We start from the raw sequence: 14,148 nt of genomic DNA on the forward strand, positions 1-14,148 counted from the left end.
GTTCTAGGACTTGAGTGGTGGACCTTTAGGAAGGGGAAGTCACCATGGGGCCCCTACCATCTCAGGCCCTCCGTGTTACCATCTCCAAAATGGGAAGGAGATGCTGGCTGTCCAGGCAGGACTGTTGCTCTGGGCTTCCTAGAAGAGTTGGCTCTGCCGGCTCTCAATCCATTAGCATCTCTCTGCTCAGCCCTGCTGCCAGGAGTGCCCCCAGGAGCTTAAAGGCTGTGAACTTTTCATTCACTCAGCCCTTCATTCAGTGCTTATTGAATGCAACCTCCGTGTCAGGCTTTGTAAGGGAGGCCAGCGTGCTGGCCCAGGACTTCTCAAGGTTTTGCTTTCAAGCTCTCTGCCCCCCCACCTTTAATTTCTTCTCAGGCATTTTTTTCTGCCCTCAAAACTGAAGCTCCCTTACACCCCTTGGATCTGGGCTGCATCAAAGGCAAAGACTAGGCTCAAGGTGGGGTTGGTAGGAGGGCTTTCCATTCTATTCCATTCCAGTTCGATCCCAGCCAAATTTATGGAGCCCCTGGGACAGGGAAGTAAAAGATAAACAGGACCAGAAGACCCTACCTCCTGGAGAATGGGCCGTTAACTCGAGGGTATGGTGCAGCTCTCATCCCAGACAGAGGGAAGCAGGGAGAGGAGGAATCCTTGGCTGCCAGCATCAGGAAATCATCTTAGAGGGGATAGTGACCTGGGCTCTGAAGGACAGAGGAGATGGGAGGGAAGTGGGGATGGAAGTGGGGAGGGATGGAGGTAGGTGAGTGCCAAGGGCTTCGATGGAATCATGAAGGCAGAGCTCAGGGAAAAAGTGTGGGACTCAGATTAGTTAGAGGCAGATCCTGGCTCTCATTGATTGATTCATTCATTCAGCATATGTATTGAACATCTGACTGGTGCTGGGTGCCAGGAATACAGCAGGGGAAAAAGCCAGGTGAGCTCCCTGCCCTAATGGAGCTTACAGTCTATCCAGGAGACAGATGCAAATCCAACAATCAGAGAAACAAATGGAAATTTGAGATGAGTCCATGAGGCAGAGAGACCCACAGTGCTGTGGGAGCTTAGGGGGTTCACTGGGTCAGGGAGGGCAGGGCAGGTGACCCCCAGCTGAAGTCTAAAGGGGAAATGATCTATTTAAGTGAAGAGGGCTGGGAAGAGCTTTCCTGACTGTGTGCAGAGAGCCTGGGACAGTGGGGAGGGCTGGGGCTGGGCGGCGGGGGGCAAAGAACCTGCTGAAGAAAGCCAGTGGGGCTGGAACGGATCGAGGAGGGGCAGTGGTGCAGGATGGGGGTGACCAGGCTGTCACGGCCTGACCCCCCATGATGAGGGGTCTGTATTTCTCCTAAGAGCAGTCGAAAAGCCTCTGAGAGTAAGCAGAAAAGATCGTGTTCAGATTTGCATTCTGCGAATTCTCCTGCTGCTGTGTGGATTGGAGGAGGTGGGGTGGACTGCTGGGAGGAGCCACTGCATCACCGAGATGAGGGCAAATGATGGGGCAGGGTTACAGCACAGCAGAGGACAAATGGGACATGTATTTAGGAAGATAAAATAACATTGGGTGACAGATTTCAATTCATTAATGTCTACCTTGCCTCTCTCAGATATTCAGTACAGTCTTCACTTCATTGAAAGGTGCCTTTAAATAGTAAGCTCTGTTAGTATATTGAGAATCCTATCTAATTACCCAAAAAAGGCTCACACACAATTTTCTAGGACCACATGTCTTTGACATATTGGTTGGATTATGTGGCAGATAGATTTACAAACCCCATCAGTGCCTGCGGGAACTTGTTACGGGATTTGAATCCTGTTAGGAAGGAAATTGTCACCTTGGAAATAGTCCATTTGTTCGGCTGAAAAGAATGCTGATTTCAGTTAATAAGCAAAGTAAAAGTCCCTTGATGATGAAGTCCTTTGGGACAGTGGAATGTTTCTTTGGAATCTAATTAAAATGACACTTTCTAGAAATCACAGAGCTTCCATGCTGGAGGTGCCTGGAGAGTGGAGACAGCTGAAGGGTCACCTGAACTGAGGGTCTTCCTGACGAGAGGAATGTTACAGACCCATTACTGCCTTCTCCCTGGCTCCAGGTTTTATATAGTTTGATCTTGGAGAAGGGGTTAGGAATTTTAATGGATTTTGCTTCAGGTATTTAAGGTAAGGGGTGGTGACAGTTGTCAAGGAGATAGTTGCAACTTTATGGAAGACAAAAGATTTGTAGAGAGTATAGTATGCTAGTATATTAGTTACATTTTGCTGCATTCACTGAGTTTATATTCTGTGCAAGACACTATTCTAAGTAGTTGGTAGACTACGGTGAATAAACAGAGTCCTTCTCATGAGCTCACATTCTGGCTGGAAGAGGAGACAGACCAGCAAACAAGTGAATAATATAATTTAGGGGGTGATAAGTGTCGTGAAAAAACATACGGGGAAGAGATGATGACAGGGAGGGCTGAATGAATATCCCCTGCACCATGCACTTCTGCCATGGCCTTCCTCTCTGTGGCTACTCTGCAGAAATGTTTTGGCTGTACAGAATTATTTGTCTTGGAAAATTCTTTATAATCATACAAACAATGACAGTGATGTGGGAGTATTCATTGCTGTGTAACGGATTATCCTAAAACTTCACAACTTAAAAGAAAAAAATTTTAGCAGCTTGAAACAAGAAGCATCACCTCCTAGCTTCTGTAGGTCAGGAATCTGGGTGTGGCTTAGGTGAGTGGTTCTGGCTCAGAGTCTCACAGGAGCTTGTGTCCAGACTTAGGCGAGGCTTTAGGCATCTGAAAGCGTGACTGGGGCTGGAGGACTGACTTCTTCCAGATGGCGCACTCAATGGCTGTTGGCAGGAGGCCTCGGTTCTTGACTATGTGAGCCTGTCCATAGGGCTGCTCAAGTGTCCTCATGACATGGTTGCTGCCCACTCGCCTCCCCAGGGAAGTGGTTTGAGAGAGCAAGGAGAAAGAAGCCACAGTGCCTTTTATAACCTAGTTTTGGAAGTCACATGCTGTTTACTTCTGCCATATTCTGTTGATTCAATGTGAGCCACTAAATCTAGCTCACACTCTAGGGAGGGGAATATGGCTCTGCCTCTGGAAGAGGGGCTCTCCAAGACTTTCTGGACACATTTTAAAACCTCCACAGTCTCCTTGGTCTATGACATGGGCACACCTTTCCCACTTAGGACTGTTGGGTAGTTTAATGCATTCCAGAAAGAAATTAGCAAGCTTTTCCCTCCTCACCTGCTCCTGTCGCACCCCGAGGTGGCAGAAATGATATTCGCTACTGTGCTGGGGACAGTACCATGGACTGAAAGAGCTCGGAAGCCCAGCCAGAAGGGGATCCCATAGAAAGCATACGTTTGGCCCCTCAGATAATTGAAAATTGACTGCATTTTTTCTCCCCATGTACTCTCTGGGGGTGGCAGGAACTACAGGGGAAAATTTGGGGGTGCAAAGCTGCAACAGAGGATGAAAACAAGCTCTGGGATGAACGCATTTTGGGTCTGCCTCCGCCACCCACTGTGGCTATAGCAAGCCTCTCATCTCCTCTTACAGACTCAGTTTCCCCTCTACAAAGTGGGCTCCTTCCCCTCCCACGCCGTGAGGAGTATGGGGCCTGCAGTGGATGTGAAGTGTGGTTGGGACAAGGTGTTTGTCTACGTGGCCTCCTGCAGACACATAGGGCCTGCAGTTGCCACTGAAACCTGGCACCACCCTCCCTGGCATTTGCATAGGGCATCTCTGCAACCCATAGTTACCTTTTCATTTTCATCAACCATGTTTGTTGGCATCATCAATGTTCGTCCCTGTGTAATGTGTCACACAGGGAAACTGACCTTGAGAGGCTGCTAATGTCACCCACGGGCTATGCCCCGGACCCCAGGCCTCTGGATTCCTGGCTTTTCCCTTCTACCTTGAAAAGAACAAAGAAAGTCAGCCTTCTCTGTGGTGCCATGTATGGACCCATGTATGCTACATATTAGACACTTAGCATGCAAATCTCAACAACACTGGAAGCAAACGTTACCACCCCTACTTTACAGACAAGGGAAGTGGAATTCATAGTGGTTCATTGCAGTAATGGGTGTAGCAGCCTAGTCTAAGACAGTAGGGCCTGGTGTGGCTTCTGGATAATTGGAGAGGCAGGCTTTTGGAAAAAAAAAAAATCTTTTTTTAAACAGTGCTGGCCAAACCAAGCACATCTAGGGCCTGACTTGATCAGAAAGGGCCACCAGTTAGAAGGCCCTGACTAGTTCAACAAATGGGGTTTTGATTTCCAGAAGCGGGGAAGATTCACTCCAGTGGCACACAGCTGAGAAGAATTATAGGGCTGTTGCTGCATGTACACAGGGGCCTCTGACGTCGTCCCTTCTGTCAAGGAGCTGAGCATTTGTGACTCAAAAAGTAATAACACATCTCCCGTTTGGACAGCCTAGCCTAATCCAATTGTCAGGGCCTTCTCCTCTCTTAGCTCATTTAACGCAATGACTGGCGCTCAAATTATTATTATTTTTTCTTTTAAATAGGCAAAACATACATATGGTAAAAAAAATTCAACCTGTTCCAAGAGTTCAGAGTTTAACCCCACAGCAGGCCATGAGGGAGGTACTGATGGGTGCGCCATCCCATAAATGACACCAGGAAGCAATACCTTGGCCCAGGGCGTTGACCACCCAGAAATGGCTTAATGTTCACTTCCCTAAAATGGGGATTATTGGGTTGTTTTATGAGTGAAATGGTATTGTGCATGTAAGCAGCTATTATTATGAGCACTTGATAATTGGGACCTATTAATTAATAATGGTGGGTGGCCCAGGACTTGGCCAAAGAATGGAGAATCTTGATTTCTGCCCCTGGGAGGCTATACTGCCATCTCCTTCACCTCTTGTGATTTGGGGGAAGGGTGAGACAGGAGGAGGGCTGTGGTCCTGATGAGTGTGCCCCAGAGGGTGTGACTTCTGATTCGAGCTGGACCAAACGCTTTTAGCTGGAAGTCAGTGGTTGAGGTTTGGCAGTAAACTGCAGACTTTGCTTCTTGAGAATCTTGAGATTTGCTAGCTAGACCTGGAGAAGAGGGCTGAGAAGCTCTGAGACAGGCTGCTTGGATAAGCAGCCCCCTACTAGGGTAGTGACCAGACTGAGTCCCTACCTCTGAGCCTCTGCTTTCTCAGCTGTAACATGGGTACAGTCCTGGGAATTACCTCATACTGTTGCTGTGAAGATTGGATTAAGTAATCGAAGTACCTGTCTCAGTGAATTCCCGTAACAGTTCTATGATCTGGGGTTACACAGCTACTAAGGGGGTAGGTAGGGGAAGAGGCACCAAAAGAACATCTTAGCTTCCAGAGTTGAACTTCAGGTCACCTCCCTGCCCTCCGGACAAGGAAACCGCTGAGAGAGGAAGTAGTTGTCCAAGGTCACACAGCTAGTTTGTTTTAGGACCAGAGGCGCATCCCTGGTGTCTAGGCTGCCATACTCGGGATCTGACAAGCCCTCCAACTCCTGGCACTGGTCCTTTCTCTAGCTTTGCTCCGATGGGCACATTTACGGAAGGTGGCCTTGCTGGGTCGTCACCTCCAGCAGCAGGATGGCATCCACACTCCTTGAAAACGGGTGTGAGGGAGTCCCTGAGCACCTGCCAGTAGAACGGAGGTGGGCGAGCTACCCTCGTGCCCCCACCCAGCCAGGGCGAGAGGGCGGCCGCGGGCGGCGGCGGTGTCCCCTGCCGCTGGTCGGGCGCACTTCCCTGTCGCCTCTGCGGCCTCCCTCCGCCTTCCCTGGCGGCCGCCGCGCCGCGCGTGTGTTCAGTTTCAACGCGGGGATGAGCGCAGGCTGCACCCGGCTCCCCGAGAAAGGAAGGAAGCGAGCGAGGGTTCCACGGTCCTCGACCGGGGCCTGGCAGCGCCGTGGAGGGGTCTCGGCTCTGGTCGCCGGGGCCAGGCGCGCGTCGAGCCTCCGCCGCCAGAGGGGCCGCCAAAGGGGACGCCCAGGCTCCGAGCCACCGCTGCCACCGAGGGTAACCGCGGGCGCGCCGGGCGGGGCAGGGCGGGCGTCACTACGCTGCTCCCCGCGGGCCCGGGGCTGCCCTGGAGCCCCCACTCCTTCGGGGCGCACCAGGGTGGGGTGTGGGTCACCTCCCGCCCGCGGGCTGCACGGCCAGCGTGGCCGGCGTCGCGGAGCTGCTCTTTGTGTCTCCTGGGGACTGCGTGTAAGTGTGTAGTGTGTGTGCACGCGCGCTCGGCGCCTCCAGCCCCATCATCCGGTGCCAGCTTTCTAGGTTCCACCCCTCCCCGACCCCTCCGCCAGCCCTTTGCCCGAGGGGACACCGCTTGGGCTGCCAGGGGAGTTTTGCTAAGTTGGAGGGAAAAAGGCGGGGTGGGGCCGCCCCGCCTCCCGGACCCCAGGCAGCGACCTAAAGTTGGTGCTGCAGGTGCAGCGCCCCCTCCTACCACGCTCCTCCCTAGCCAGCGCCGGCCTTGGGAGGCGGGAACCTCTCCCCCAGAGGCTGAGCTCGGGGGCCTCCGATTTTTAGCCGCCAACTTGGAGGGTGTCCTACACAGAAGCCATCCGGGCCGTGGGTGGGTGGGGGTTGTCGAGGGGCGCGGCTTTCCGGGCAGGGGGCGGCCGAGGCGGAAACCCTGCCGGCCAGAGCTTAGCAGCGGTGGCACGGAGCCGGGGTGCCCATGTGACTGCGGTGTGCTTTGGAAGAGGAAGCTGTTAGAGGTCAGTGCAAAGGCGTCACGCCAGAGCAAGCGAGAAGCAGGAGTAAGGGGGGAGACCCAGAACAAGCGCGGGGCAGGCGAGCTACAAGGGCCGGGACAAAAGCCGCTCTGTCCGGGTGCCCTGGCCGCCCTAAAGCATGCAATTGCCGGGCGGGAGGGGCAGCTCAGGCCTGGCGGCCAGGAAACGAGGGACATGGGAGGAGGGGCCTCTCCCGGAGAGGCGAGTCTGGAAGTGGGCCCCCAAGCTCAGAGGGGCCTCAGAGGATGCTGGAGGGTGACTGGGAGGGGGGCAGATCAGACACAAGCTCAACTTGGAGAACTTTCCCTGGCACACAGCAGCCGCAGCTCGCAGGGATTCCTTTCCACACGTGCTGGGGAGGTTGGGGCCAGGGCAGGAGGTTGGCAGGTTGGAGGTGGATGATTGGCCAGGCAGGCTTTGTGTCCTGGAGCCCAAGATCCTAGCTGCTCTCCTGTCTGCTTTGGGCACCTGGGTGGGTATCCTGCTGCACACCGAAGGAAGCACATCTCCTTGCTCCACCCCACAGACACTGAAATTGTTTTCCCTAGTCTCTGTTCTGCTGAGGCCTGGAGGAGGGTGGAAACCAAGGTTAGATTAAAAAAAGGAAAGAACAAAACCAAGAGGAAGAGGTGGTTTTAGGAAAATGAAGACTAATATTTTGAAGCAGGGCTTGGAGAGAAGAGGCCGGTGTGGTCCGTGGGGGTGGGGTGGCTTAGGGCTTCAGCACCCTGCTCTCCCTCCAGTTGCTTAGGAAGAAGGGGATCATCCAGGCTTTCAGAGTGGGGACCTGGCCCGGCGGGCGGGGAGGAGGTGGGAGGGTGTGGAGCCAGAGCTGGAGCCGGAGCTGGGACTTTAACAACCCCAGCGCCAGCACCGCAGCCCGCTCCTGTCTTCGTGACAGGGCTGCGTCCTGTTCTGTCAACTACACCCCTCCGATGGGGTTGCTAGGCAGCGGGGCCCTGATGTGCGGGAAGGCCTTCTGATTTGTCAGCCTCCTGCAGACACATGGTTAAGGCTCCTTCCAGCCTATCCGGAGGAGGGACGCGGGGCACGCCGCCTGCATACTGCCGAGCCCCGGGTCCACCTGAATGTGAGGTGCAAAAGGCAGCCAGAGGGAGGGGGCGCCTGGAGCCCTCCAGCCTCCTAACCAGCTCAGCCCCTACGCCCCCCATTATCTCCTCTCCCCATTATCTCCTCTCAGGCAGCTGGCTCCTCCCTGCCTGTCCCTGCCCCATTCTTCCCCTCTTCCCCAAACCATGGAAAAGCAAAGTACAGCGGGGAAAAGAGGTCAGTGGGGTAAGCGTGTGTGTGCGCGGGCCTCTGGAGGTGCCAAGGTGCGTGAGCATGAGCCGTGGGGAGGCTGCCCCAGCCGTATCGCCGGTGGCTCTTGTGGGAAGGGGTGGGTGGGAGGGAAGGGGCCCTGGCACTGCCAGGCCTGGACCTGGCAGCCTTCCCGTCCCTCCTCCTCCTCAGCTCTGCCCACCCCCAGGGCAGCATGTAGAGGAAGGAGGGAGGAGACTTGTAAGGAAGGGTGGGTTGTCTGGCAGTTGCAAGAGCTCAGAAGGGGAGCCGCTGGCAGGTTCCTTCTCCCAAACGCACTCCCTCTGTCCAAGCCTCTAAGGGCCAGGCTCTCCCTCCCCCTCTCTTTCCCTCCCTCTCTGCCCGTCCATCACCCAACTCCCAGGATCTTCTCTTTATCGCTTTACTTTTTAAAAGCAGCTTTATTGAGATGTAATTCACATACCATCACCCATTTAAAGTGAACAATTCAATGTTTTTTAGTATGTTTACGGAGTTGTGCAACTGCGATCAGTTTTGGAACATTTTTGTCACCCCACAATGAAATCCTGTCACCACTAGCGGTCACTACCCATTTCCTCCCAAACTCTGCCAAGCCCCTGGCCACCCCTGACCTGCTGTGCCTCTGCATATGGACCTAGTCTGGACCTTCCATACATGGAATCATACACTGTGGTCTTTTATGGCTGGTACCCCTGTACTTTCAGCTGCATTGCTTATTTTGCAATCAGTTGCAGTTTGTCTTGCCATTTAACTCTTCCAGTGCAGTGCTCCAGTGAGAGCATTTCACCCTTGAGGACAGGGGTCTTATGCATTTTTATGCATTTCTCTAAGTGCAATGCCTCGCTCTGGGCTGGACCACTGCTTCGTGCTCAGTAAATGTTGAATGAATGAGGAGATGAATGGGAACTGGTAATTGGCAAGCTATGCAGGTGGTTTACAACTGAATTCCAGGGGGTCCCGCTGCTGCAGAGGGGCCTGGCAGCTTGGGAGAACTGCAGGTATACGAGCTGGAAGGAGCAGAAAGGAAGCCTCTTTCTTGGGTGGGAGGTGGGGGCAGGGCAAGAGTAGAAACCGTGGAACCAAGTACCCTGTGGGTTGCCCGCTCTTGCGGGAACCTGAAAACAAAAATGCCTCCCCCAGCCTTGGGGGCAGGTAGCCAATGATTGAGATTTGTCACCTGATCACAGGGGCTTCCCCCATGGGGAACTCCGATTAGATTTGGGTTTTAAAAAAAAGAAGAAAATTCCCCAGTGTCAGCGTTTATAAAAGGGCAGCAGGTCAAGCGTCTCTGAAGCTGTTTGCTCACCTCCTGTGATTCAGGCATTGAATTGTTTTTTCTGCTTCCCTGCGTCTGTGCTGCAGGTACTGTCTGATGAGCGTGAAAGGTTGTTTCACTGACTTCCACATCGACTTTGGAGGCACTTCCGTTTGGTACCATGTTTTCCGGGGTGGGAAGGTGAGTTGAGCTGAGTCTCTTCAAATCTCTGTACATCCCTGGCTGTTTGTGGGTGGAAGGGCTTGCTCACCTTTCCCTTCTCCTGACCTCCAGCTAGCACCCCCCCCCCCAGCCCGTCCCCGCCCTGTGAGTACTTTCAGGGCCACTTGGTCCCCCTGGGGCCACCTCCTCACCCTCTGTCTTTCTTCTGGAGGGAATGATCAAGGTCAACTCTTTTGCATCACATCTGGTCACTCAGTCCAATGTTCTAAGAATCTTAGGCCAGCTTAAAACTCCAGATTTAGTGCCCAAGAACCTCCAGCATTCATTTCCCCAGACTAGTTTCAGCTTCAGCACTGGGACCTTGTAACTTAAAAGTCCAGTTGCCATCTCCAGCTGCCTCCAAGAACATTTCACATCAGGGACAGACATCGCCCAGAGAAAGGAGGTGGGGCGTGCATTCAGGCTGCTCCTGCTGTGTCTGCCCCTATGTGCATGTCCACGTGGGGACGTAGGGGTCCCTGCGTGGATGTGGGTGCTTCTTGAGAACACGTGTGCATTTGTTCTAACCAAATATGTTGGAAGAAATTCTGGGTAAGAAGTCATCCTGCTTGGTTCCAGATGTTATTCCCCCTTCTTCATAGTGAGCACAAGCTGGGTTTATTTATTGGGCCTTTTTATCATACCACTTAGGAAATTCCCCTTCCTCTCCTTCCCCCACCTCCCCGACAAACCCATGGCTCAGGAGAAAGAATGTCCCACCCAGTTCAGGAAGTCTTCCCACCCTGGTGTTTCAGCTGGAATGGAGGTTCTCTAAAGGCAGGCAGGGGCAGCACAGCCCTCCCTGCCAGCCTAGAGACCCGTGGGGCTGGGTCCTGGAGGGGTCTTGGGAACGGGTCCTCCCCTTCCTCCCAGCTCCCAGGCAGGTGGGGCTGTCTCCTGGGTTATGGCAGAGCCTGGAAGAAATCAGACTTTGGCCTTGGCCTTTAACGGATTGCTTCCTTTTCCTCCTAAGATCTTTTGGCTGATTCCTCCAACCTTGCACAATTTGGCACTGTACGAGGAGTGGGTGCTGTCAGGCAAACAGAGCGACATCTTCCTGGGAGACCGCGTGGAACGATGCCAAAGAATTGAGCTGAAACAGGGCTACACGTTTTTTATCCCTTCCGGTAGGTTCCCGCGGGACTGCTGCTGGGCTCTCGCTTGGCCACTGGCTCTCCCAGCAGCCTCCTGCGTCCTGGTGGCCTCAGCCACGGGTTTAGGCCAAGTGATGGGGTTTCTGTGGGCCTGGCCTTTGGCTGTCCTTGAAAGAGAAGCACACCTCAGGCTTCAGGGAAAATAGCCTCTCAAATCTTACCTGTATCTGCCTGCCTATGGATTAGAGATCTCTTCTGGGAGGAAGCCTGTGGCCCTCCCTCAGGCCAAGTTTGAATGCCTTCCTCCTGCTGAGATTTCTGAGTGAGAGGATGATGGTGGTCCCTTGGGGAGGGGTGGGGCAGGTTTACCCTGAGACCTGAGCGGGGAGGGGAGGGAGGAGGGCGGGCGCTGGGGAAAGGCAGACCCCAGGGGCCTTATGGGGCACCTAAAAGCCTGGGTAGCCGGAAAAGGACCCAGAGTGGCAGCCTCCTTCCTACAGAACAAGCTGAAATGTAATTGGGATCAAGGTCAATTCTTGTACTTGGACTCCCCCTTCCAAAAAAAATTAACTCTACAACTATAGCAGAGGACAGTAATTCAGAGCATGCGCCCTGGGGCCAGAAGTGCCCTGCCCTGGTTCAAATTCCTGCTCTGCTGCTTACAAGCTGTGACTTCCTGGAAACGACTTAACCTCTCTGTGCCTCAAGGTTCTCATCTTTAAAATGGAAGTAAGATTTCCCAGGGTGGTTGTGAGGACTGAGGGAGCCAAGACTCGTTTGCCTGCAGCTCCTTGGGAGATGGGCCAGTGGCAGGGAGATTGGGCCAGTTACAGGCTGTATCACTAGTGGATGTGGCAGGTGACTTAGGAATCTTAGGCTGCATTAATGAAAGCATTTTACCCAGGATGAAGGAGGTGACATCCTCACTGTACAGAGGCCACATGTAGAAGATGGTGTTTTTCGTGAGTTGTAGTTTAGAGGGTAAGTCAACCTGCAGAGAAGAGTCTGGGTACCACATCAGGTGAGATGAATTTGAAGGAGGAATTGGATTGTCTTGCCCAGGAAGTGCAGGTGTATGGTAGTGACAGTCAGGCAGTTGAAGAATCGTCTCCTGGAAGAAGAGATACAGCCAAGTGGTACTGGAATGACTTGTTCTGCTAGGTACTGAGCTCCCCGTCACTGGAGGTACAAAGTAGAGGCTATATATAGTTATGCCAAGGAGCCTGCGGGGAATTTGCCACTGAGTGGAAGCTTGGCTCTTAGGAGAGGAGTATCCTTTGAGGCCACTAAGATCCATTGGCTGGAGAAGCTGGCCACACTTGTTTCTGAGAGTTGGACTGGAGTTGGCCCTGGGTCTGGGTGTCAAGCACTAGTGTCCACTGAGGGGCGTGGGGGTGGGGCCTGCACACCTGGGCTCTTCTAGAAAGTTGGACAGAAGACGGAGACTTCACTATTAAAATTCGGGATTTAGAGGTAGTGGGGTTTAGTGGGGGTGACTTTGTTGTCAGGGTCCCAGGTCAATCCTTGGACCTGCTTGGCTTGGAGAGGGGAGGGACCCCTGCTTGGGACACAAAGGAATTGTAATTGGTGGGCAGTGTTTATGGTGCGCGGCCTGGCAGTGTGGCATGGGGACTTGGGAAGGAAGCAGCAGCCTGGAGTGAGTGTGTTCACAGCCACCCTGCAGGTGTTGGGGGACTGGCCCTGGTGGAGTCAAAGGAACTCTGGAGTGTTCTTGGCCTTGCTGTTGTCTCTGTGACTTTGGGCTGGTCTTCTCCCTTCTCTGTGCCTCAACTACCTCATCTCTACAATGGGGGCAGGGTGCGGCTGAACTCTGGGACCTCAAGACCCCTCCCAACTCTGTGTCCTGAGCACAGGCCTCCTAATGTCCCTGGGAGGACAGGCCCTTTCTCTCAGGACCTTGTGCAGAACTTGGAAGTGGCGCATCCCTGCCCCCCAACCTGGGATGGGAGGGGTGTTAATTTTGGTGACTTAAGCAAGTTGGGAAAGGTCTCAAGAGGCAGCATCTAAGCCACAGCAGGGGTGTGACCGACTGTTGAAGGCAGGAAGAGGATTTGAACTGCTGCTGGCAGGACCCCAGCAAAGACTTCTGGCCCTAAGGGTCTTGAGTGAGACACCAGGAATTTTTTCCTGCATTTTGGGGAAGGAAAAAAAGGGACAGTTGGAATTTGTCACCTTCTTGGGCAGGGTGTACATGTGTTTCCTGGACATTGATTTCATGAACCCAGTGAGGAGGGAAAAGTTGGGAACTGATACAGGGTTATTAAGTTGTAGTTTTGCTGACAATAGGCATTAATTTAAAAAAAACAGCCACCACCTGTCAGCTACTTTTGCTAATGTTTCACAAAGGAAGACTCTACTGTCACTGAAAAAGTTGGAAGGATGCAATTCCAGAATAAAGGACCATCACTACTTTAAATTTGGTAATTTTGAGTTTATGAAAATCGACACCATCTTCATTTTTCTCATGTTGTTGCCAACCAGAGGAAATGAAAGGACTAGCGTTTTGGAGTCACTGAACTAGGTGAACATCTTGGGTCCTCATGGGTAACGGGATTCCTGCCATTGTCACACCCTCTGAGCCAGATGCACATTTGAGATTTGTGCTAGTTGGGATGTGGCTTTTGGGGAGGAAGCCTTGAGGAATCTAGCCCCCTGCTGGGAGCTTTTCAGAATGGGAAGTGGAGGGTCTAATTCTGGCATTCCCACCTCTGACCTGGGTTTTCACCCCCACAGTGTGATTGTAGACATGTGTCCTATCTCATGCTGGCCTCAAGCCGCCACATCGGCTCTGTGACAGCTCATGGATGCCGACGAGACAGGGAGACGTTAAATGACACAATATCTTTGTGAGATGCAGTTTATCTTTTTCTTCTTGTGTCTTGGGTGCTCACTGCTTCCTGGGTGATGGTTCTTCAGGCCTCATTCCTGGGTAGTCCAGGAAAGCTGCCTGGAAGAGGAAGACTGTTCAAGGTGATTGAGGAGTTAGACGACCTGGAGAAAGAGGCTTGGGTTTGTCCTGCTGAGGTGGCCAGCTCTCGACAGCAAAGGAGGTGGGAATACAGTGGCCTCCCCAGGCCACGCAGAGCCAGGGTTAGGAGGGGCCCGGGAATCACCAAGTCTCCGTCTGATCCTTAGGAGTAAGGAAAGCTGGAGTCGGTGACATCTTTTTTCTTCCCTTAACCTGACCTATGGTCAATTCCCATGCTGGCTTCACCAGCTCAGGAGAGCTGTCATTAATAGTAGTAAGAACTTGCATTACTGAGCAATGAACATTTTATGTCCATTATCTCCTCTTGTAAGCATGTAAAGGAACCCCCTCTCCTCCCTTTTAAATGAAGGTTCCTGAATCCCAGAGAGGTGAACAAACTAGTCCAAGGTCATACAGTTAATAAGTGACAGGGTGAAAAAAAAAAGGAAAAGTGACAGGGCAGAGTGGAAACCCAGGTGTGTCTAGTTTCAGAGCCCACCTGATTCAGCCTGGGAGTCAGCACACTTGAGATCTGGT

At 52.9% G+C, this 14,148-nt stretch overlaps 1 protein-coding gene across 9 annotated transcripts in view; it reads left to right on the plus strand.

Annotated features, from left to right (window-relative positions):
- The window catches only part of KDM2B (lysine demethylase 2B), a 107,673-nt gene that overhangs the window by 27,619 nt on the left and 65,906 nt on the right, over window positions 1-14,148 (plus strand). For 6 of the 9 annotated variants that reach the window (XM_032471849.1, XM_032471852.1, XM_032471847.1 and 3 more), the window contains exons 7-8: window positions 9,414-9,507; window positions 10,502-10,655. In XM_032471849.1, the coding sequence (XP_032327740.1) occupies window positions 9,414-9,507; window positions 10,502-10,655 (248 nt within the window). Of the gene's footprint in view, window positions 1-5,530; window positions 5,661-5,757; window positions 6,025-6,597; window positions 6,732-9,413; window positions 9,508-10,501; window positions 10,656-14,148 lie in introns of those variants that run through there. The other 3 variants (XM_032471853.1, XM_032471854.1, XM_032471855.1) reach the window with 3 other exon arrangements.

Source organism: Camelus ferus, chromosome 32 (assembly GCF_009834535.1).
Source record: "Camelus ferus isolate YT-003-E chromosome 32, BCGSAC_Cfer_1.0, whole genome shotgun sequence".
NCBI classification, from domain to species: domain Eukaryota; kingdom Metazoa; phylum Chordata; class Mammalia; order Artiodactyla; family Camelidae; genus Camelus; species Camelus ferus.